Genomic DNA, 25,126 nt, shown 5'->3' with positions numbered 1-25,126 from the left:
CTTCCAGTATGGTAAATTTCATCTGTGCTAGTTGATGTTTCAACTCTTGCCATATTTTTTAATCTTATGTTGCTTTTATGTTCGGTCATTCTTATTTTGATTTTTCACTCCATTTGGCCTACATATATTTTACCACATGGGCATTTGATGGCGTATACAAAGTTTTTGGTGTCACAAGTGCTTGAATGACGTAAAGGTATTTTATTTCCTATCATGAGATGCATGAATTCTTTTCCGATCATCACGTTGTTGCAGTGCACGCAATTTTCACATTTGTTCATTCCCTTGAAATCTTTGACATTGGTCTTCCTGTGATTGAGTAATTCTTTTAGATTTTTCGATCTTTGGAAGGCAAATGTGATGTGATTGTTGAATAAACCTTGTAAATCTGGTTCCATAGTGATTAAAGGCCAATGGTTCTTGATTATATTCTTGATTTTCTGAGCCTGAGTGGAATATTTTAAGACACAAACTGTTTTATTTTCTGCAACAGATGTTTTAGGAGTCAATACATTTTCTCTTCTCATTTGACTGACTGATGGTGGATTTGTCTAGGATGTTTTGTGGATAACCCTGTGCTTTGTATTTAGATACTTGATTCTTAAATCGATTCTGATAAATCTGTGGGGTCTGAAGTTATGCGCTTTAACCTGATAAACTGAGAAACAGGTAGATGTTTTTTTAAAGCTTCCTGGTGAAAACTTTGGAACAGTAGGCAAGTGTTCTTATCTGTTTTTTTGTGCACACTTTGGCTCTTATCGTGTTGTTCGCCAGGGTGATTAAGACGTCCAAGAATGCTATCTGTTGTTTTTCAATGGTGTGGGTGAACTTGATTCTCTCATGGTGCAAGTTCATTATCTCGATGTTTTTTTGCAACTTTGCTTTCTCGCCGTTCCATATGTTAAAGATATCATCAATGTATCTTTTAGACAAGATTAGGTGTTTTGTCCATTCTGGATTCTCTAGGATATGTTGTGTTTCAAACTTGGGATTCATTCCCCACGTGTATCCAATTCATCCCAGTATTCATGAAATAATCCATTGAAACCTTTTTTTTCTCTTTTCCTAATTTTTAACTTCGCCTTATTCGACTTGATTCATCACCAAGGAGACGGTAAGATTACATCTGCACATTTTATTTAACTTTTCTTTCACCGACTGTATGCCTATTCGGGCTTCGTACACCGGCTTGTTAATTACAGATGCATCAAAATGGATTAGACAAAATGCTTCCAAACCCAATGCCTTTCGAGCCATCTGGGCTCTTCTTCAGGGGTTTCTATAACAAAGTAAAGAAAACATCTTAACTGACCAATACTACAAAACAAAATGACAAGACCTTAATAATACCATAAACATGAGTGAAATAACCCAACCCATGACCTCCCCAATTATACAAAAAGGCTCTCATGTTGTACGCTTGCCCCAAATGTCACAGGAGTGAATACACAAGGGAGGTTAAAAGTAAATTCATGTGAGGCTTTAAAGATGGGATGTTGCTCAGTTTGGGGTACACGGATGGGAAGCACTTGGGGGTGGTGGAGTATTTTGAGGGAACATTTGGGGCAAGCGTACAACATGAGAGCCTTTTTGTATAATTGGGGAGGTCATGGGTTGGGTTATTTCACTCATGTTTATGGTATTATTAATGTTTTCTCATTTTGTTTTGTAGTATTGGTCAGTTAAGATGTTTTATTTACTTTGTTATAGGAACCCCTGATGAAGAGCCCAGATTGCTCTACTCCATTTTGATGCATCTGTAATTAACAAGCCGGTGTACGAAGCCCGAATAGGCATACAGTCGGTGAAAGAAAAGTTGCAGATGTAATCTTACCGTCTCCTTGGTGATGAATCAAGGCGAATAAGGATAAGTTAAAAATTAGGAAAAGAGAAAAAAAAGGTTTCAATGGATTATTTCAGGAGTACTGGGACGAATTGGATACACGTGGGGAATGAATCACATTTTTGGCAGTGCAACAGCGAGGAACGCGAGACACGTGCCCAGGTTTTGTCAGTTTCACAATTACCGTGGTAGAGGCGAACCACGGTTCACTGCTTGCACGCATTTATTCAAAAGTTTTTCAAGAATGGTTTCAAGTTAAGGAAAGGATTGCACTCTCACTCTTGTACTTTGGCGTTTTGCATTTTATCGTCTCAATGAGTCTGCACCCTATTGAAGGAGTGAAAATTAAAGCAACGGAACACTTCAAAAGAATGTTTGTCACCACGGAGACAGTTGAACTTTGGAGCGGAATCTTGTCATTTCTATGGAACATCGTTTAACTATTTTAACTGATTAATGTGAAGAGTTTGTTTTTTTCTTTCGTGTTTGAGAATATGTCATTGTATTCATTTTTATGTGATTTCATTGTGCAGTACCAAAAAGTGTTTTTGCGGGAATGGAATACATTTGTAATGTATCACGCTCACTGGGTCATTTATATTTTGGAAGTTTAATGGTTAGGGGTGGGATGGACACACGCTTTAATTATTATTATTTTTTTTTGGTTACGCAAGGTGGGTTGGTTTGGAGCATTATGGGAACTGGAGTTCTGCGAGAGAGGGCGTGTTCATTAGCCGTACAATATCGGAGGGAATCCATTACGGGTTGCGGTTATTAAGCATGATGGGTAGATCGAATTGACGTTATGGTCAGATTTCCTTGAAAGATGATAGTGTTGGAGGACATCATGAGAGGCAGCCGATAGCGGTGTTCTAAAGGTAATGGGCTGATAAAAGAATACAGGAGTGAATACACAAGGGAGGTTAAAAGTAAATTCATGTGAGGCTTTGAAGATGGGATGTTGCTCAGTTTGGGGTACATACAGTTTTCCATTTACAAAGGCACTGACAGACACAGTGCGACAGATTGTGCAGCACAACAAGACCCTTCCGAAGAATTCTTTTAATTAAAAAAGCATAAAACGCAAAGTACTTGAGTGCACAGGGATATCAAACCATTTATTGAACTCAGAATGATAAAGTACATCTTTTAGTGAAGTTGCTTTTAACATTCTGTGTTTGAAAATACCACTTTTAGAAAGTAGGTATTTTCTTGTCTAACCTTTCAAGCCTGCCTCTGCTAGGTAGTGTATTCCTTTTCTGGAGTTTGAGTGACAGGGCTGGGGGATTCCAGGAGACAGGATGAGTCCGCCCAGTGGTGAATAGAGAGATCTGCATCTAGATGGGAGGGAGAAGTTGCACCTGGGACCTGAATAGGGCTGTGCCTGCCCCCCACAGTGCTGGCTCCACCAGCTGTGGTGCGTCTGATGCCTCTGCCCTGCACAGTGAAAGAAGAGAAGGAATTCTGTCAACAAAGTGCTCCAAGGCTGTGCTTTCCCTCCACAGTGCTGGCTCTACCTCCTGTGGGGCGTCTGATGTTTCTGCCCTGCACTGTAAAAGGAAAGAAGGAGTCATGTAAACAGAGTGCTCCAGAATTGGTTTGGACTGGGCAAAGGCCCCTCTGCCTCAGAGGACAAAGGATTTTGGGGTATAAATATTGGGACCCGGATCCCAAGAAATGAGTTAACTTCTGGACTACAATAAGAAACCTCTGCTGAGGAGAGGAACCTGAAGAAACTGAGGAGAGACTATTCCTAAGCTGAAGTGTTGCTTAGGGGATTGCCTGACTGCCAAAGAGAGGAGAAAGAACGTTGTGTGCTTTACTCTCAACTTGTGAAGGATCTCCAAGGGCTTGGAAACGAGCTTGCCTCCTGCCGAAGTCTCAGGGAAAACAGACTTTAACCTTAAGCTCCACAGAGTTCTTTTGGAAGTGCCTGCTGCTGTTTTAGGCCTTCTGAAGGACTGTGTGTCGCCTTCGCTGCCGTCGCACTTCTGAACAAGGTGTCTCCGCTGGAGTTGCCGCACTGCACCGCATCGAGAGAAGCGTCTCGCAACGAAGAGGAAGCGTGTCACCGTCGCTGCTGCCTGCCGTCGCACTTCTGAACAAGGGTGTCGCCGCTGGAGTTGCTGCACTGCACCGCATCGAGAGAAGGGTCTCGCAACGAGGAAGAAGCGTGTCGCCGTCGCACTTCTGAACAAGTTGTCGCTGCTGGAACTGTCGTATTGCACTGCATCGAGGAAAGCGCCTCGCATCCCAGGAGAAGCGCACCGCCATCGGAGCTGCTGCCGTCGCAATTCTGAACAAGGATGTCGCCGATGTAGTTGTCGCATCGTGCGGAAGCTTCACGCAAACGTGGGAGAAGAGTGTCACAGCTGAAGCTGTTGCCGTCGCATCGCTGAACACGGGTGTCGCTGCTGCAGTCCACGCATCGAACCGAGAACTTCTCGCATCCCCAGAGAAGCGTGCCACATCTGGAAGATATTCACGTCTTTATTTCTTTGCACCAGAACTTTGCCGCATTTCCATCGCTGCAACATTACTTGTTGTGGAAGCGCAACGCATCGGAAGGTAATTTGACGCAAAGTGTTGCATCTTTAGAACTGAACAAAGCTAAAACTATCATCTTAAAGTAACAGAATAGTGTATTTTGGTTGTTTATGGTCTTGTGGTAAATCTATATAAAGTATACTTATTTTTATATAAAACTTTGTGTGGTGTCCATCTGTAGTATTGTCACTGGTTTACTGTATGTGGTCACAAATGCTTTACACACTGCCTCTGAGATAAACCGGTCTGCTCGTGCCAAGCTACCAAGGGGGTGAGCAGGGGTTATTTTAGGGGTGGACCCCCTTACCCTGACTAGAGGCAAGGGTCCCTATTGGTCACAAGTACCTACCTGTGCCAACTAGAGACCCCCAAATCTAACATTATGCATAAGAAACAAAGACGGGAGGAAAAAGACAAACAATAAAACTTGTGTAGTGTCCATCTGTAGTATTGTCACTGGGTTACTTTATGTGGTCACAAATGCTTTACACACTGCCTCTGAGATAAGCCTGTCTGCTCGTGCCAAACTACCAAGGGGGTTAGCAGGGGTTATTTTAGGGGTGTACTCCCTAACCCTGACTAAAGGCATAGGTCCCTATTGGTCACAAGTACCTACCTGTGCCAACTAGAGACCCCCAAATCTAACATTATGCATAAGAAACAAAGACGGCAGCAAAAAGACAAACACTGTTCATTCGAGAGAATAGAACCAGTAGGCACTGTTAGATTATCTGTCATAATTTGAATATTATTTTCTAATCTTTCTCACTGATATGCAGATATCCTAGTGATCTAGTTTCTATTCAAACAAGGCATCAACATGTTATCGTGGGTAGCCACTTATTTGAACCACCTTCTTCAAGATTGTTGAAAACTCCCGATTATTCTGTTCGCGAAATCTATAGTACATATACACATAGACATACAGGAAACAAGCATTGGCATAGCCAATAGGTCTCGCTTTTGGGACCTTCTAAGTATTTAGTTATGCAGCACAATATTCTTGGTGCAACAACAACTGTTGCATGGCTAAAAACTTTAAAAGGTCCCAAAGGCGAGACCTATTGGCTATGCCAATGCTTGTTACCGTCTTCCACAGCAAGTTCAGCACGTCCCAATTTATAGACTGGGTTGACTGAACCCAAAGGAAGGAAAGTTATCATACGTTTCAGCGCAGGATTAGTTAAGAGCCCTTAACAGAAAGCTTTAAACAGATGACACTGTGTGTAAACGTTGCATTTAATTCCTTTCAGTGACTCATTTTAGTGTTTTCTATGAAGCTGATCACTTTTTGTTACGTCATTCTGTACCCACTGATCGATGATGAATTGCAGTCTTACTTCCATGTTTATGCAATGTTACTGTGTTTGATTTTCGAAATCCGGCGAACCTATCGACGACATTTTAGTCAAGAACATACCCATTACAGTAACTTGCTCACTGCAGCCCAGCTTGGGTGACAGACTTACCACTATGCAAAGGCCTTTACCACTGTCAGCCAACAGAATGTGCATCGTTCGGACGAGGAATAGCAGTTGAGTTACCCCAGCATTTGGAGTAATAACATGCTGAATGAAAATCATGAAATAAAGAAAGGCACAGTAAGAAACAACAGTTAATTCCTGGTTACAGATTCAACAGTGGTTTGTAAAAATTCCATAGAGCATTCAATATTCTTCGAACTTGAGTGTCTGGCTGACAAAAGCATACCAGAGTCAAGCCAGGCGCATGGGGCTCTACAGAGCAGCTCTCCATCGGATCAACTACATTCCAGCCCACAAAACCGCCAGTGCCTCGAGTAGGAACTACTGTAGACTAGAATCCGAACTACAACCACCAATGGTTTTCTGTGCAGATCCATCAAACGAATTGCGCAGAAGAGGAGCAGCGCCTCGCTTTATGGAACAAACCTTATTTCACTTTTCTGTGCTAAATAAGGCACAGCCAAAGTTTAATTATGAACCGTGCACCACTAAATGTACAAGAAGCCACGAGAATTATGCGAGTCGCTCTGGAAACGGGGTGTGCGAGAAAAAGAGACTGCCAATGTTGCAGGCCAAGCCACCCTTCGCTCACATGCTGAGCATACTCTGAAGGCCCACTGTCCTGTCCTAAAATCCAAAACATCCCAAAAATTACAGTCATGTACCCTGCCAGAACATGCAATACAGCGTTCGGAATGTACAAGATGCATACGCAAGGCACAGGACATCACCCGTGAAATGTCTGTGCATTACTATCAACAGATAGTCCCAAGACACGCAATAAGGTGGATTTTACTAGCCGACTGGTGATTTCATATCATACATGACTGTGACGCTCAAGTCCCAGAATCAAAGCGAGCTGTTGAAATAGCGGTTGTCAAATGCAAAAATAACAGTTGATGAACAGAATGCAGAACAATGTCATACATTCACCCCAGTACAGAGATCTGGGCCTAAATCCATCGTTTTTTTGCACTCCACGCCACCCCAGTTCAGACATGGCCATATGCAAATCAGCCTTGACCCTGTGCCTCATGGGAACAGTCCAGCCCGAACTGCTAGCCATGTCTTTCCTGGACCGGAAACAAGCATCCTAGGACCGGTTTCTGGCTATCAGCCGTCATCAGCCAGGATAGCTTGATTCCAGTGGTGTGAAATAGCGGTTATCTCCTCAGACTAGCTGGTACGTTGGCTCAGTGAGTTAACGCTGACAACTCGCATCAGCTGTTATTTGAAGGTTACAATTTAGAATTTTGTCAGGCCAAACTCTGCCTTCAATACTTCTGAGGCTACTTAGTCGAGCACCATTACATTCGATAATAGTAACATACATTATGTACAGCGCTTAGAAAAGGCCCAATTGCCAAACAAGAGGGTACCAAAAACATTATCTTACTCCACTAATGCCCACACAGTAGATCTAATCTGCACTCCAGATGGTCTCCGTTGAACGAAATGAAAAAGCCTAATTTGAATAATTTAGCCGATGCACTTGTACCGAAAAAAAAAACGAAACGTCAAATAGAAAATAATGAGAGAAAAAACGCAGTTTAAGTCACACTGCATTTCTGCTGAAACCACAAAAGGATGCAGCATGAAATGTCGGATTTCTATTTTTTTTTTGCTGCGATGTTATCAGTGCAATTTGTGTTGAGAGAAAATGGACTGTACACAAGCAGGGGCGATGGAAGTCCACATTCCAGGCCACATTCTTGTAACTTGGCCAGATTAGATTCACGCCTCCGAGGAATGCGTGTCCCTGGACATGAAGGAACATGAGTGGTGACGCGAGTTGTGCGCACGCACGCGGCGGGAAAAAGTGCTGTGCACGTTGCGCGTGCTTGTGCGCGTAATAGCAAGCTGGTGGCCAGCCTGGGTAGCACTTTTAAACCACTTTTTAATTTCTCGCAAGAGCAACACATGCGCAGACTCTCGTCACCACTCATGTTCCTTCATGTCCAGGGACACGCATTCCTCGGAGGCGTGAATCTAATCTGGCCAAGTTACAAGAATGTGGCCTGGAATGTGGACCAAGCTGGTAGCAGCAGCCAGGAACAAAGAGGGCGCTTGACCCTCGCCCCCTGGGCTATATAGTCACTCCCCCCTCCCCCAAGACACAGGAAGTGACATCACGGGGGTACCTCCAATCCCCCCAACCACTAGACCGCTCAGGGTCTGTGCCATCCTATGGCACTAAGGGTGGCCGCCCTCGTAGGTGGCCACCTTTGGTGTCCCGGGGCAGCCATTCAAAAGCAGGGGCGATGGAAGTCCACATTCCAGGCCACATTCTTGTAACTTGGCCAGATTAGATTCACGCCTCCGAGGAATGCGTGTCCCTGGACATGAAGGAACAGGAGTGGTTTTTCCCGCCGCGTGCGTGCGCACAACTCGCGTCACCACTCATGTTCCTTCATGTCCAGGGACACGCATTCCTCGGAGGCGTGAATCTAATCTGGCCAAGTTACAAGAATGTGGCCTGGAATGTGGACTTCCATCGCCCCTGCTTTTGATTGGCTGCCCCGGGACACCAAAGGTGGCCACCTACGAGGGCGGCCACCCTGCGGCCGGGGAGGGCGAGGGTCAGCGCAAGCAGCAGCCAGGAACAAAGAGGGCGCTTGACCCTCGCCCCCTGGGCTATATAGTCACTCCGCCCTCCCCCAAGACACAGGAAGTGACATCACGGGGGTACCTCCAATCCCCCCAACCACTAGACCGCTCAGGGTCTGTGCCATCCTATGGCACTAAGGGTGGCCGCCCTCGTAGGTGGCCACCTTTGGTGTCCCGGGGCAGCCAATCAAAAGCAGGGGCGATGGAAGTCCACATTCCAGGCCACATTCTTGTAACTTGGCCAGATTAGATTCACGCCTCCGAGGAATGCGTGTCCCTGGACATGAAGGAACACGAGTGGTGACGCGAGTTGTGCGCACGCACGCGGCGGGAAAAAGTGCTGTGCACGTTGCGCGTGCTTGTGCGCGTAATAGCAAGCTGGTGGCCAGCCTGGGTAGCACTTTTAAACCACTTTTTAATTTCTCACAAGAGCAACACATGCGCAGACTCTAGCGAGACCTAAAAAGAATTGCAAAGACAACAATCAAAAATAAATATACAAATTATCTTTAATAAAAAGGCATCCATGTATAGCCCAATGATACTCTCATTTCCAGCAATCACACTCCCATATATACTCTCATTCTATATTCCATAACCATAATACTTGATTAACAAACTCCTAGAGTAAAATACCTTATAAGGTTAAAAAAAAGAAGAGAGAGGACACACCAGTCCTCATAAATCTTCAGTGTACTCTAAGGTATCTTCTACCGACAGATGGCCGACTGAATCTGGTCAAAAGTGATGGTAGCAGCACATATGAGATATTCTGAGGAAAGATAATCCATTTAGTGGAAGTGACCTCATTAATATCCATAGTCAGTTACATCCTCACAAAAAAGGCAACAGTGACGGGTTTGTACAAACCCGTCTTTCCTTTAGCTGGGAGTCGCGTAACTAGTTAGGATGGAGGAGTCTCGTTCCTTATATGAATAACCAAAAAAAAAAAAAAAAAATCGCTGTTCCGCCAACTAAGAACTAGTTACGCAACCCCTAGGTAAAGGAAAGAAACTTTTTTACCAACCCATCTCTGTTGTATGCCTGTTTGTTGTATGCCTGTAAAAGATTAATTTTCGTGTTGTCTGATACCAACATATATCAAGGTTACATATTTTGATCCTTATAACGTTTAGAGTTGCGGGGTATAATGATATTGTAAACTACCCTTTGCAGCGTCTGCTACAGGGAACAGACACCAATCGACACCAATCTCATACAGGGGCGGTGTAATAAGATGATCTGTAGCCGAGTAGTATTGATTGAAGATGGTTTATTGATAGATTTCAAGGTTAGATCAGGTAATCATTTAAGTATCATTCAATTCTCTCCTAAGCCCCACCAGGAGCAGCTCTCCTGCTACTCAGCCCTCTCTTCCAACTGTCATCCATCCATCAGGCACACCACACATTCCATATTACCTCATACACTCAACATTCCACCATTCACCCAGATAGGCTGAGTAGCAAGACAGGTTAATGGAAAAGGCACATGGTATCCAAACCAGGATACTACACCACCTTCCCCCTTAGAAGGAATAAACAAATGAAAAGTGTAAAAAAATGAGAGTGGTCATTCTACAATAGAAACTAGCATTGAACTAGCATTGTAAAACATAAAAACTAGCATTGAACTAGCATTGTAAAACATAACTATCATAAAACATAAAAGTATACAATTCGACCACCCCTTCCCCCTTTACACGGAAAACAGGAATAATTGATATTTCGCAATTAATATTTTCGCAATGAAATTCACAAGATGTAATGAATAGAAATGACCGAAACTCACACACATGCCAGTTGGCCAGACCAGCAAAGTGAAAGAAACGGAAAAGTCAACAATTAAATTATGCGAACGAGAAAATCACCAAAAAGAACTTAAATAAATTACAATTCCTATAAAGTGACGTGTGCACAACGTACACTAAGTAGGAATATGTAGGTGACTAAACTACAGTCACATGCAATTTGTATAAAACAAATAGATGACAGTCACGTGCATAGAACAGTATTAAAAATAAAATTTGTATGAACAAATTTGTGACAGTCATGAGCACATATGCTATCATGTAGCATTTAACTATAAACAATACATATGTGTATAGCATTTTACTTACTATACAAAACAGCAAATTAACTTTAGTATGCTATTTTTAAAATTCACTTAATAATCTTCTAGAATAGCAAATTAACTTTAGTATGCTACATTTATAACCTTCTAGAATAGCAAATTAACTTTAGTATGCTACACTAATAACTTTCTAGAATAGCAAATTAACTTTAGTATGCTACATGTATAACCTTCTAGAATAACAAATTAACTTTAGTATGCTATTCTTAAAACTCATGAAAATAATCTACAGTAATATGTAGATGATGTACCCATTCCTAAGTGGAAGAAAACGGGCAATGAAACGTATATTTTAATTAATGAAATTCCCAAACTGAAAAACATTGGCAGAAATAAATTCGACACCCAAAACAGTAGTACAAATACCTTCAGTGTGTCCAAATACACAATTGAACTGTAGGGAATGAGAAAGAATAAATCACCCATCCTTTTTTTTTTTTTTAACTGTGCCAATTGCAAATGAACTTTAAACAGAATGTCTTCAAAAATAAATGTGCTCAAGTTCTCGGTCGGAAAACTTATATTTGATCTTCAGCAAATATGAATGCGGTCGGGATCTCCTTTCTCTTATTAAATAGATTGTACTTGCATAACTCACCCCTCTGTGTTAGAAAACAGTGGACCACAAAGGAACATGACGATTTGATTTAAAATTCCAGAGCGTATCCTCACAAAAGTGAAAATCAGATCTTAGTGTTGGCAGGAATTATCCAAGATTCAGACTTCCATACACTCGGCATGCCTACGCAACACTTGTGGAAAGAAATTGACAGTGTAATGAAGGTCCCACGTAAATTACGTCACGCCGGGTGGTTCTAGGTGCGCAGATGCTCCCAAACGTCATGAGATAGCCAGCAGTCTTGTAAAAAAAACAAAAGTACGTCACAGTAGCTCCAGAGAAGCATCGCTGGACTGCAGAGAAGTAAAGTAGGTCGGGACTACACTGGCGTAAGCAATTTTTGAAACATGCATGTCGCGCTCAGAATGCGCGCGCTAAGCTAAGCTGGAGCTCCATTTGAAAAGGTGGTTTAACTGCTAAATAGAGTAAAACCTCAATTGCTCTTAATATAATGTAATAGACAATAAATGCCTCACCTGAAGGTAATTTTAGAGTTTGTATTCTCCACTTGACCCCTCTGTCACGAGACATTTCCCCTTCAGAAAAACATTCTCTTACATTAGAAACGAAGGTGCAGGTGAAATAAACGTTTGACATTCGTCCAGTAAGTATCCAATCAATGTCCCAGATCATAATTCACTGACTCAGTTGACGGTACTGTTTTTCTGAAATGTGACGCAAGGCAGTAAAGCGTCCAGACAAAACATTTGAAGCACAGATGAGCAGCAGGGCACACAGGCGGGCACACAGGCGGAATCTCGCACATCACAAATGTGGGTGCCTGTTGTATCCTACCCATTCCACCCCCCTGCACCCATGCGCATGGCACCTTCCTTTCCCCTGCGCGTGACCCTTCCCACCTTCTCCCCTTCCCATTGGTTCCCCCACATTCCATTCCTTGCCCCTGCTGATTCCGTTGACACCAACTGTCATATTGATGTTCCGTTCACCCACGCATGACCACTGTGTGGGGCTGTGATAATAAATCCTACTTCACACGATTCCTGTCTGCAGACTACTTTGTAACAGTGGCGACGAGGTCAGCAGAGGAACTACAGCCTCACACTGTGGTACAGCTGATGGATTTTCACCTTGCTGCATCCGGTAATTCTGCGATTCTTTGAGGCAAACCTTCTTACCTGAGGAATTCCTTGCCTTCCCTTCGTGGCTAACGAAGACGTGAACCGCACAGCTGCCCTGGGTGAAGTGGCTGCGTACCTTCTTCCGAGATTTGAGTATCTCGCAACAACCGGCTGCTGCGCCACACGGAGGTAGGATCTCTGCAGTACTTGGGGGATTCCCCTTCGTGTGTGCCTTCTTCGCGCGTCGACGCTCCTTCCTGGTTGAGCTGTCCTTGACGCGTTCTGATTCCTGTCAGTGGCACTGTTCTTTCCTGGCGCTTCCATAACGGAAATTCCTGTCAGCTGTTTTCGCGCCTGTGATTCATCGCATCTGCGCATGCCTGGTGACGCGTGACGTCACTGAAACGCAGCGCTGGGTGCCATTTTAAAAAAAAAAAAACTCTCGTTTTCTTCAAGCTAGTGTTCGAACCTAGCCCAAGCTTCGAGTGACTTTGTCAGCTATACTAAAGTTAAAGGAGGGTCACAAACAACGAGCCTAGCACGTGTCTATGTAATTATATAAATAAGTGCCATACACTGCAAGCAGCACGTCATTTAGCCTTATCTGTTCACTTATCAAAAGAACTGTGTACAAAGTGTCATTGAAATCCTCGCAGTGTATATCTTTATCTTCAGTCAACCGTCATGTGCGCTCTCAGTTCCTTGAATCTTTCACAACCTCAAGCATTTCTACCTCTTAAAGGTGCACCGTGCATGCCTTGGAAAGAGTGGAAAGAGTATTTTGTCAATTACATAGAGACTGTTGAGGATGATGATTTCACTGCTGAAAAGAAGAAAAAGGTACTGTTGTACTGTTTGGGTCCTGGTGGTCTTAAGACCTACAATAACATTGAGAAGAAAGTGAGAACAGGTGATGATGTTTATCAACATGCCCTAAATGATCTCGATGATCACTTCTCGCCCATTGTTTGTGTTGCTGTTGATCGATACAAGTTCTCAAGAAGGAAGCAGGGAAAAGATGAGAGCGTGGAGGATTATGTGGCTGCTCTGAATAACCTGGCCCTGACCTGCAGATTTGGGGCGCTGCAAGAAGAGTTTGTACGTGACCAAATCATAATGCATGCGAGCAACCCCAACATCCAGGATAAACTCTGGGTCAATGGCGAAGCTTCCTTGAAGGAGGTTGTTGCTCTTGTCAAGAAGGCTGAACTTACTGGCAGATGTGCCAAAGCGGTAATTGATGAACCAGCAGAAATAAAAGCCATTAGATCCTCCAAATACAAACAGAAAGGAAACAAAAAAGAAACAAGTCATGATCATCACAAGAGAAGTGAGTCTACCAGATCGAGATATAGCAGTGATAGACGCATGAATACAAGAGACAATGATTTTCCTGATCTCAAATGCTATCGCGGTGGGTCTCCAACTCATCTTGCCGATTCAAAAAAGTGCCCAGCTCTACATCAAAAGTGCTTGTCTTGCGGTATGACTGGACACATCGCTAAGGTCTGCAACAGCAAACGCTACAGACAAAGCAGACAGGTACGGCAAATTCAGGAAGAGAGCGATTCCACCGAAGAGGACTCGGAGTACTCTGACTCCGACAATGTCAGCTATGTTTTCTCAATTGAATACGACGTGTTAGAAGTCACGCCCACAAAGAGAAAAAAACCCATGTGTGATGTCAGTTTGGGAGGGGTGACAGTCAACCTGATGGCAGACTCTGGGTCACCCTTCACGATCATCAACGAAAATATTTGGAAGCAATTCACGGATAAAATAGGTTCAAATCTAGAAAAACCCAGAGTTATTGCTAGAAGCTACACTGGAAACAACATCGAATTCCTAGGAACACGTGATCTGGAATTTGAATTTAAAAATCGAAGAGCATTTTGCCGACTGTATGTTGCGAAAAAAGGCCCCTCTGTCCTTGGCTGGAGTGACCAAGCTGATCTAGGTATCATGCTCGATCCCAATAGTGATGATCCTGTCTTGTCCATAAATGACTCCTGTAAACTGTCTATACAAAAAGACTTTCCTGAAGTGTTCTCAGGTAAAGTTGGTCTGCTTAACAGTTTCGAACACAAAATTAAACTAAAGGACTCAGCTGTTCCTTGCATTCACAAGGTAAGACATCTACCAGTATCGGTGAGAAGTGATGTACAAGCAGAACTCGACAAGCTTGTTAAGGATGGCATTATAGAAGCAGTGGAATCGGCGGAGTGGGTTTCCCCCTTGGTTGTTGTCAAACGTCCCAACGGGAAAATCAGACTCTGCATCGATCTCAGGGACCTAAATAAGAACATTATTGTTGACCAATATCCCCTACCACGTATTTGTGAAATGTTCAGTGCCACCAATGATATGTGTGTATTTTCCATAATTGACTTAAAATCTGCATATCACCAAATTCCCCTGCATGCAGACAGTAAAAAATTCACCACCTTTATCTCACCCTTTGGTTGCTTTCGTTTTACCAGGGTACCTTTTGGATTAGCCTCTGCCGCAGCACTTTTCCAAAGGGTCATGACATCCATTCTGGAAGGTGTTGATGGTATCAGGTTTTTCCAGGATGATATCCTGGTCATGGGCAGCAACCAATCGGAACATGACACACGCCTTAGACAAGTGTTTAGCAAATTGAAAATGCATGGGTTGACAGTGGAATTAGACAAATGTAAAATTTCACAGGACAAAGTGGTTTACCTGGGGCACACTATCAGCTGTGATGGGATCAAACCCAAACAGGGTCTAGTGGATGCCATCCTCAATGCCCCATGTCCCTCAAGCAAAGAGGATGTAAGAGCTTTTCTCGGCTTGACGGAGTATTACTCAAAATTTATAAGGAACTTCTCTGAAAAAACCTACAGCATAAGACAACTATTGAAAAACAAAACCAAATTTGTCTGGTCATCGGACTGTCAGAACACTTTTGTTGCCATCAAAAAAGAAATCAGCGAGGCGCCTTTTCTCAAAGGTTTTGACCCCAAAGCAGACATTTACCTCACCACAGACGCAAGCAACAAAGGTATTGGAGCTGTGCTAGCACAGAAGAACTCATCTAACCAAGAGTGGGTAGTAGCCTTTGCCTCCAGGTCGCTCACCTCTGCGGAGGAAAAGTATTCTGTCATAGAACGCGAGATGCTGGCTTGTTCGTGGGCGCTCAATTACTTCAGAGCTTATGTGTGGGGTTACAAAATCCATCTCCGCACAGACCACAAACCGTTAATTAAGATTCTGACAGCCTCAGGTCTACAAAACGCTTCACCAAGACTCAGCAAAATGTCGATCAAGCTGCTGGATTACAACTACTCGGCAGAATATTGGCCAGGAGTGAAAAACAAAATCGCGGACTTCCTCAGCAGATTACCTCTGCCTCACATGGAAAGCATAGTCGAAGATGAGGAGAAGGTTGCTCTACTTTTCAACACGGACCTGGATGGAATATCAGCGGAAGAATGGGATCAACACATGTCGCGCGACTCCACTCTGCAAATGGTATGCCAATTCATCAACTCTGCATGGCCCGACAAGCGCAACCTACAGGACAATGTTAAAGTGTATTGGGAAACCAGGAATGAACTCAGTTTGGAAAACGGCGTGTTGTACAGAATGGGGAAAGCCATAGCCCCTGCCACGCTCAGAGACAAAATCCTAAGTTTGTGTCACGTTGGCCACCTAGGCATCACCAAAACCAAGCAGCGTGTCAGAGCAAGTTATTGGTGGCCGGGTATTGACAGGCAAATCGAAGTCCTGGTCAGGAACTGTTTGGAATGCTGTGACTCAGACAAAACTCTCAAAACGTCAAAAGTCAGTCTCTCTCCGATTCAACCCCCGCAAATGGCTTGGGAGAAATTGGGTTTGGACATCGTGGGGCCTGTTGAAGGACATGATGGAGCAATCAAGTACATCTTGGTGGCAATAGATCACTTCTCCAAGTGGCCAGAAATTAAAATCGTAGAAGAAATTGACAGTTTCAAATGTATAGACTTCTTGGACAAGCTCTTTCTCAGTGAAGGTTTACCAAAATCCGTCCTCACCGATAATGGCCGGCAATTCTGTTCCGAAGCATTCAAGTCGTTCCTTGCTAGGAACTGCATCACCCATCACACCACGTCAATTTATCACCCTGAAGGAAATGGCCTCACTGAACGCTTTAACCGTGTCTTGAAAGGACACATTCAACTATCCAGAAATGCAAACTTAAATTGGGAAGAGGAAATATACAAACTCATCTGGGCATTCAGAATTGCTCCCTGTGCAAGCACTCGCACTGCACCATTCATTCTCATGAGAAGCAGACAGCCCATGAGCGTCGATCTAGGATGGATGTCGGAATCAAAACAAATTGAATGGTCACCTGAAAACATAAGGAAAAACATCATCAAGGCACAGAAGTACTACAAAGAATGGTATGATTCTAGACACAGTGCAAAAGATCATTCATTCAAGGTTGGCGATCTTGTTAAAGTTCGTTTAGAAAAAAAAGTAAAGAAAGGAGAAAGTAGATTTACCGCCCCACTTCACATTGATGAACTGTTTAACAATGCGGCAAGACTCAGTGATGGGAAAGTCTGGCACATGAGCAGACTGGCGAACTATCATCCCAGTGACAAGGCCCAGAGTCACCAGCAGCATGTTACCGTTAGCAATGACTTGGGGGTAGATGTTGATAGATCTAGTACTGATGAGAATAATAGGTCTAGAAACCACAGCACACGTGACCTCCAACCTGACTCGGACTCTGATGATGGCCATTCTACAGATCGGTCTGCAGGTGCCCATCCCAGCACTTCGACTTGTAATCGGAGTTGTCAGGATGACCCTCATTCGGATTCTGAAGTGGTGTCTGATGGTCACAGATTCAGTGGTAGGTTCGGCAGATCTGACTTTGACTCTCATTCGGACACTGAATGTGCACCACACGTACCAGCGACCTCTGGAAGGTTTGGTAGGACCATCCGCAGACCTAAACGTCTGGATGATTACGAATGTGACTAATTACCCAACTGTTTATGCACCTCCTGTTATGTGTCACCGCTTCCCGTGGCACTGTTGCCAAAACTCTATAGAGAGGAAGATGTGTTGTATCCTACCCATTCCACCCCCCTGCACCCATGCGCATGGCACCTTCCTTTCCCCTGCGCGTGACCCTTCCCACCTTCTCCCCTTCCCATTGGTTCCCCCACATTCCATTCCTTGCCCCTGCTGATTCCGTTGACACCAACTGTCATATTGATGTTCCGTTCACCCACGCATGACCACTGTGTGGGGCTGTGATAATAAATCCTACTTCACACGATTCCTGTCTGCAGACTACTTTGTAACAGTGCCGGTGACAGTAACTGGTACACATCACAAGTGTGTAAGCAGGAAGGCAGTTGTACACACTTATAATAGTAAGTAATTGGCACACTTCACCTGTGTGCAAACAGGAACGACGACACAAAACTAGGCAGTTTCTCTGCGTTCATGAACTGTCACATCCAGGTTGTCAGATATTTCAAATAGGAACCAACAGACAGTCAGGGTCAGAAAGCGTGCAGCAGAGTCCCAAATAAAGTTAAGAGTCCTGAGAGTGCGTCTATTTCACACGCACGTGCTGACAATATTTATGTTTCAATTAATCTCAGGAAGTCATTTAAACAGTAGAATCTGGCACACTTAAATTGTATGCTGGCAGAAACTGAGCAAAGCAGAAATTACAATAGTCCCTGATCTATCAATAAACCATCTTCAATCAATAACACTCGGCTACAGATCATCTTATTACAGGCGGCAACTGAAAAAGACAGCAAGGGAGCAGACACTACCCCGCTACTCTTTACAGGTCCTGCTACAGGGAACAGACACCAATCTCATACAGGGGCGGCAACTGAAAAAAAGACAGCGAGGGAGCAGACACTACCCTTTACAGGGTCTGCTACAGGGAACAGACACCCTCCTTTACAGGGTCTGCTACAGGGAACAGACACCGTCCTTTACATGGTCTGCTACAGGGAACAGACACCAATCTCCTACAAGATCTGCTACAGGAACAGACACCAATCTCATACAGGGTCTGCTACAAGAACAGACACCAATCTCATACAGGGTCTGCTACAAGAACAGTCACCAATCTCATACAGGGTCTGCTACAAGAACAGTCACCAATCTCATACAGGGTCTGCTACAAGAACAGTCACCAATTTCATACAGGGTCTGCTACAGGAACAGACATCAATCTCATAAATGGGCCGCAACTGAGAACAGACAGCGGGGGAGCAGACACAACCCTTTACAGGGTCTGCTACAGGGAACAGACACCAATCTCATACAGGGGCTAGAAATGAGAACAGACTGGCAGGCAATACCCCGATGCAGACTCAGCGACAAGGAGCAGACGCCGGACAAGGAGAATAGGCACCAACCGAAATCAGGGTCCACGGCAGGACAGAGGGAGTCAGACTCAACCCATGAACAGTAGGGTCAAACCCCTGGTGCAGTGCCCATGTGAAAACAGGCTCCATTTTATTATTCTGTCAGGCCTGGGTTATCCTCTTGTGAGGGAGGCCCCTAACTCAAGCCTACTCTCCTGGAAAGTGCTTTACAAACGGAGTGTGACTCGACAGCAGATGCAAGACTATTGGGAGTCTAGGGTCCATCCACTCGGGTCCTCTGTAAAGGTGGGAGGCTACCACCCCATGGCCATCCCATGACACTACTATCGGTTTGTGGCTGCTGACGATAGCAGTGGGGTAGCTTTTACCCATACCCCAGTGTACTGGTTCCCTCCGAAGGTCTGGATCAAACTATGAATCTGACTGGACAGCTGGACTTGAGCCAACTAACCTAGGACAGGATATAATCATATAAACTGACCAACCGGCCTTTGAACTTTAAGGAGCTCTGCGCCCCACTGAAGAGAAGGGCAGAGGCCAGAGGCAGACATCTTGGCAGTCTTCCTTCTACAGGCAAACGCTAAACCCCTGGGACGGAGGAATAACCCTTATTTTTTTGCTAGTTAAGGACCGCAAAGGTGGACTGTCTGCGAGAGGTGAACATACCCGGATCCCCAGAGCCCAGGTTCAGTGTTGGGCAACTTATCATAAGATCCGAGGCTCTGAACCTGCCCAGACAAGGAGCCTCTGGTCACTGTCTAGCCTGATGTGCATTCATTCTGTGTGGGGTCCCCGAAGGTAGCATGCTGTACCCAGAAAATGAAAAATAGTTCTTCACTACACCCTGCATTGCTACACATCTTCTGCCGTACCTGATGACCATGTGAGCCCAGGGGCTACAGACCATTCTGATGCTCCAAGTATACAACTTGTGATCTTAGCGCTATAACAGACACACATTGTGCTCTTTTGCAGCTTCTTGCATAGATCTCATAGAGTGTATTCACATGTGATCCCTAAACCCAACAAACTTTCATTGGGCTTTTCTTTTAAGCAGCCTTCAGCGGGGACCCACTGAGGACTTAATAATCCTTTAACACCCTCAGACATATGTACTGCTCTTGTGCAAACTTCTCTATGCGGCTCATGGCATACACACCGTGATCCCAAAAACCCAACATGCATTACTTCTATTCCTCTTTGGGGTTCCTGGGGTTGCTTTACTTCTAAATAACGGGAACACCCCCATGCACGCCTTGCACTTGTGGGTAACTTCCTTATGGGACTCACAGGGTGTATTGTGATCCCTGCTCTTACACAGATAAAACTGCAATCGTTTGAGAATAAAAGAATATACATTTGCTCTTGAATCCTAACCACCGACACACGTACCTTGTACTTCTGTGCAGCCTTCTCCACAGGACTTGCTGAGTAAGTTTTATGCTCCTTGGACTCCCGGCAGACCCAGCATATCATCCTCTGATCCTCTGCACAAAATAGCCTCAGATTATTTTCATGTTTCTTGCACAGATTCTCAACCTGGGGCTTCACGGGGGGCAGGTGAAACTGTTTTACCATGTCCACCATGTTCCCCAGTTGCCTGTTGGGTCGGAGGTTTTTCCCAGATGATGTTACTCTGCACTGTGGACAGGGGAAGTTTCCATTTCTTCCCTCCCAGCTCTGGGTGATGCAGGAGCGGCAGAAGTTGTGTCCACAATCTATCATCACCGGATCAGTAAAATAATCCAAACAGATGGAGCAAGTGGCCTCTTCCTGGAGGTTCCCGAGCTGAGCTGCTGCCGCCATCGTCCTGCAGGAAGTCAAAAAATGTGGCTTCTCTTTCGAAAAGTTGGTGTCGGCGCCTTTGAGTCGCAGCGTGACTTCGGATTGGCTTACAGTTTGCTGGTTTCCATTGGTTGATGTTGAAGAACTAAAGGCAGCCCAGACTTGGATTGGCTGGTAGTCTGCCGGGTCCCATTGGTTGATGTTGAAGTACTCGCCTGTACTCCATCCCTTCTCGAGGTCAGACACCCACCCGAGTGACTGTAATTGTTGGATTGGTCGCCCCTCCCTAATCACAGTATTACACATGTACTGTTGTACTTCTCTCTGGGTGCCTTTTATGACTGGGTAGAAGAGAAAGATAGAAAATATAACATAAACCGAAGGAGTAAAAGAAAGGTACACCTTAAAGCAAACCAAGAAAAGGGGAAAATACACGATTCTCTGGCACCAGCTGACAACTGACGCTCGCCAACATTCTAAGGTGAGCTTCCTCTCAACATTCTAAAGAGGGGTCATACCAAGGTGGAGGGAGAGAAGAGGTGGAGGGAGAGAAGGGGTGGAAGGGACGGGAGATACCATTGTATAACAGTAGCATAAGAAGTGTAATACAGGCAAAGATTACAACACACGGGCTGTCTGTAATTAGAGTACAGTGTCCGTAATTACACGGGCTGACCGTAATTGGAGCACAGTGTCCGTAATTACACGGACTGCCCGTAATTAGAGCACCGTGTCCGTAATTACACGGACCGCCCGTAATTAGAGCACCGTGTCCGTAATTACACGGACCGCCCGTAATTAGAGCACCGTGCCCGTAATTACACGGACCGCCCGCAATTAGAGCACAGTGTCCGTAATTACACGAACTGACCATAATTGGAGCCAGGCGCGCAACACCCATTGGGCTCACCGGGCTTCAGCCCCCCCCTCCAGCCCGGGCTAATTTGACGCGCACTGAAAGGATAAAAGAAGGCTGCGCATCGGAGCCGAGAATGTGATTTTTATGATGCTTTCTGAGGCCCAGCAGCTCGAGCCAGCCAGCCTCTGAACAGTTTCAGTTAACCTCTTGTTTTCCTTTACTGGCCCCGAGGTGATATCATTGCCTGAAGGCAGGGATTTCACCTAAGCACTTGATGTGTTCAGCATGGGGTGGGGGTGGGAGCGGGAAGATGCACACAGCAGGGGGAAAGGGCTGGCCAGTGGAGGTGACGCTTTTCCTTTGTATAGGAATTTCTGCTGGCGTCAAACCCCAGGGTTTGCTGTCTGTGCACTTGCATGGATGTGTATTCCATACAAGTGCACAGACAGCAAACCCTGGGCTATGACGCCAGCAGGAATTAATTTACAAAGTAAAAGCATCACCTGCACTGCCATCCCTTTTCCCCTGCTGTCTGTGCACTTGGATGGAATTCACACACAGGGCGCTGCTCACCAGATAAATGGTGAACAGGGCCATTTCCCTTTTTGCATCCAAGGGCAACAACGACGCAGAAGCAGAGGAGGCCCTGGCAAGGAGAAACCAGGAAACATTTGACCCACACCTATCTACACTGTGAGATCTTCGGGAGGGGCTAGATGCCAGGACGCAGTGCTGCTGATCAGCCCAACTCAACTGAATAGTATCAGAAGAGCAGGCAGCCGTTTTTTATGTAAGTTTCAGTAACTTTAATGAATTCTTCAGTACAGCATTACCTACTGCCTGCATATCCAGGTTACTCTAAGGGAATGTTGTTTTTGACTTACATACATGGAAACGTCAGAGGAGAGTCCCCTCCGAATATGCACATGTAGTGTAAGTTTGTAGTGTTCATTTTTTAGGGTGCTATGTGGGTAACTTTAGGGTTCAGGGTGGGTGTGGGTTTTAGGGTGCCAGCGAGTAATTTTAGGGTTCAGGGTGGGTTACGGATTGGGGTGCCAGGGGGTAATTGTAGGGTTCTGAGTGGGTATGGGTTTTAGGGTGCCAGGGGTAATTTTAGGGTTCAGGGTAGTAATGGGATTGGGTGTGCCAGGGGGTAATTTTAGGGTTCAGGACGGGTATGGGCAGTGGGGGCCAGAAGGGTAATTTAGGGGTTCAGGGTGGGTGTGGGTTTTGGGGTGCCAGGGGTAATTTTAGGCTTCAGGGTGGGTATGGGTTTTAGGGTGTGAGGGGGTGGAAATTTTAGGGTTTAGGGTGGGTGTGGTTTTCGGCTGTCGTGGGGGGGCAATGTTAGGGTTCAGGGTGGGTATGGGTTGTGGGGTGCCAGGGAGTAATTTTAGGATTCAGCGTGGGTATGGGTTTTGGTGTGCCAGGGGTAATTTTAGGGTGGTTAAGGGTTTTGGGGTGCTATGGGGTTAATTTTAGGGTTCAGGATGTGAGGGTTAATTTTAGGGTTCAGGGTGGGTGTGGGTTTTCGGGTGTCAGGGGGGCAATTTTAGGGTTCAGGGTGGGTGTGGGTTTTGGGGGGCTGGGTGGTAATTTTAGGGTTTAGGGTGGTAATGGGTTTTGGGGTGCCATGGTGTTAATTTTAGGGTTCAGTACGGGTATGGGTTTTAGGGTGTGAGGGGGGTATTTTAGGTTTCAGGGTGGGTGTGGGTTTTCGGGTGCCAGGGGTAATTTTAGGCTTCACGGTGGGTATAGGTTTTAGGGTGTGAGGGGGTGGAAATTTTAGGTTTCAGGGTGGGTGTGGGTTTTCGGGTGTCAGGGGGGCAATTGGGGAGAGGAGTTGGCCTAACGGCTAGGGCGCTCGACCTCGGGCCTGGGGATCTGGGTTCGAGTCTCGGTAACGACGCCAAAACCTCCTGTGATTCTGGGCAAATCACTTAATCTCTCCGTGCCTAACAAAAATGAATGTGTGTCCTCATGTAACGTAACTGGTGCTATGTAAAGCGCTCTGATAGCCGATTCGGTTCGGGTCAAGTTTGCGCTATATAAAACTCTGCAAAAAAAAAAAAATTTAGGGTTCAGGGTGGGTATGGGTTTGTGGTGCCAGGGCTACTATTAGGGTTCAGCGTCGGTATGGGTTTTGGGGTGCCAGGGGTAATTTTAGGGTTCAGGGTGGGTATGGGTTTTGGGGGCAAGGGTGTCATTTTAGGGTTCAGGGGGTAATTTTGGGGGTCAGAGTGGTAATGGGTTTTGGGGTGCCATGGGGTCAATATTAGGGTTCAGGGCGGGTATGGGTTTAGGGTGGGTGTGGTTTTCGGGTGTCAGGGGGGCAATTTTAGGGTTCAGGGTGGGTATGGGTTTTGGGGTCCCAGGGGGTAATTTTAGGGTTCAGCGTGGGTATGGGTTTTGGTGTGCCAGGGGTAATTTTAGGGTGGTTAAGGGTTTTGGGGTGGTATGGGGTTAATTTTAGGGTTCAGGGTGGGTATGGGTTTTAGGATGTGAGATGGGAATTTTAGGGTTTCAGGGTGAGTGTGGGTTTTCGGGTGTCAGGGGGGCAATTTTAGGGATCAGGGTGGATATGGGTTTTGGGGTGCCGGGAGGTAATTTTAAGGTTTAGGGTGGCAATGGGTTTTGGGGTGCCATGGGGTTCATTTTAGGATTCAGTGTGGGTATGGGGTTTAGGGTGTGAGGGGGAGCATTTTAGGTTTCAGGGTGGGTGTGGGTTTTCGGGTGTCAGGGGGCAATTTTAGGGTTCAGGGTGGGTATGGGTTTTGGGGTGCCGGGGGGTAATTTTAGGGTTTAGGGTGGTAATGGGTTTTGGGTGCAAGTAGGTAATTTTAGGGTTCAGCTTAGGTATGTGTTTTGGTGTGCCAGGGGTAATTTTAGGGTTCAGGGTGGGTATGGGTTTTGGGGTGCCAGGGGGGAATTTAATGTTCAGTATGGGTATGGGTTTTGGGGTGCCAGGGGTAATTTTAAGGTTCAGGGTGGGCATGGGTTTTGGGGGGCAAGGGTGTAATTTTAGGGATCAGCGCAGGTATGAGTTTTGGGGCTCCAGGGGGGTGATTTTAGGGTTCAGGGTGGGCGTGGGTTTTGGGGTGCAAGGGGGATAATTTTGTGGTTCAGGGTGGTAATGGATTTGAGGGGGCAAGGGTGTAATTTTAGGGATCAGTACGGGTATGGGTTTTGGGGTGCCAGAGGTAATTTTAGGGTTCAGGGTGGGTATGGTTTTGGGGGGCAAGGGTGTAATTTTAGGGATCAGCGTGGGTATGGGGGTTGGGGTTCTAGGGGGATGATTTCAGGGTTCAGGGTGGTAATGGGTTTTGGGGTACGAGGCGGTAGTTTTAGGGTTCGGTGGTTATGTGTTTTGGGGTGCCAGGGGTGTAATGTGGAGGTTCAGGTGGTAATGGATTTTGGGGGGCAAGGGGTAATATGCGGGTTTAGCGTGAGTATGGGTTTTGGGGTGCCAGGGGTAATTTTAGCGTTCAGGGTGGGTATGGGTTTTGGGGTACCTGGGGTAATTTTAGGGTTCAGGGCGGGAATGGGTTTTGGGGTGCCAGGGGGTAACTTTGGGGCTCAGGGCGGGTATGGGTTTTGGGGTACCAGGGGTAATTTTAGGGTTCAGGGTGGGTATGGGTTTTGGACTTGCAATGATAAACATTTTACGAGCACATTGTCCTCCTATAGAAGCAATTGTTGACGAACTGGCGAAAAAGGGTCGTTGCCTTGAAATGGCATTGTGAAAATTGGTTATATTGTGTTCCTAAAGTGCTTTGTAGTAAAATAT

At 45.5% G+C, this 25,126-nt stretch overlaps 1 protein-coding gene across 1 annotated transcript in view; it reads right to left on the bottom strand.

Annotated features, from left to right (window-relative positions):
* Positions 1-20,950, bottom strand: part of LOC144754188 (E3 ubiquitin-protein ligase TRIM39-like) — a 174,323-nt gene extending 153,373 nt beyond the window's left edge. Inside the window, exon 1 of the mRNA XM_078641771.1 lies at positions 20,088-20,950. Within this exon, the coding sequence (XP_078497897.1) occupies positions 20,088-20,786 (699 nt within the window). The 5' untranslated portion in view covers positions 20,787-20,950. The remainder of the gene's footprint in view (positions 1-20,087) is intronic.
* Between the last annotated feature and the right edge of the window lie 4,176 nt (positions 20,951-25,126).

The sequence above is a fragment of the Lissotriton helveticus genome, chromosome 5_1 (assembly GCF_964261635.1).
Source record: "Lissotriton helveticus chromosome 5_1, aLisHel1.1, whole genome shotgun sequence".
In the NCBI taxonomy this organism is placed as follows: domain Eukaryota; kingdom Metazoa; phylum Chordata; class Amphibia; order Caudata; family Salamandridae; genus Lissotriton; species Lissotriton helveticus.
This window is presented reverse-complemented; position numbering and strand designations above follow the sequence as displayed.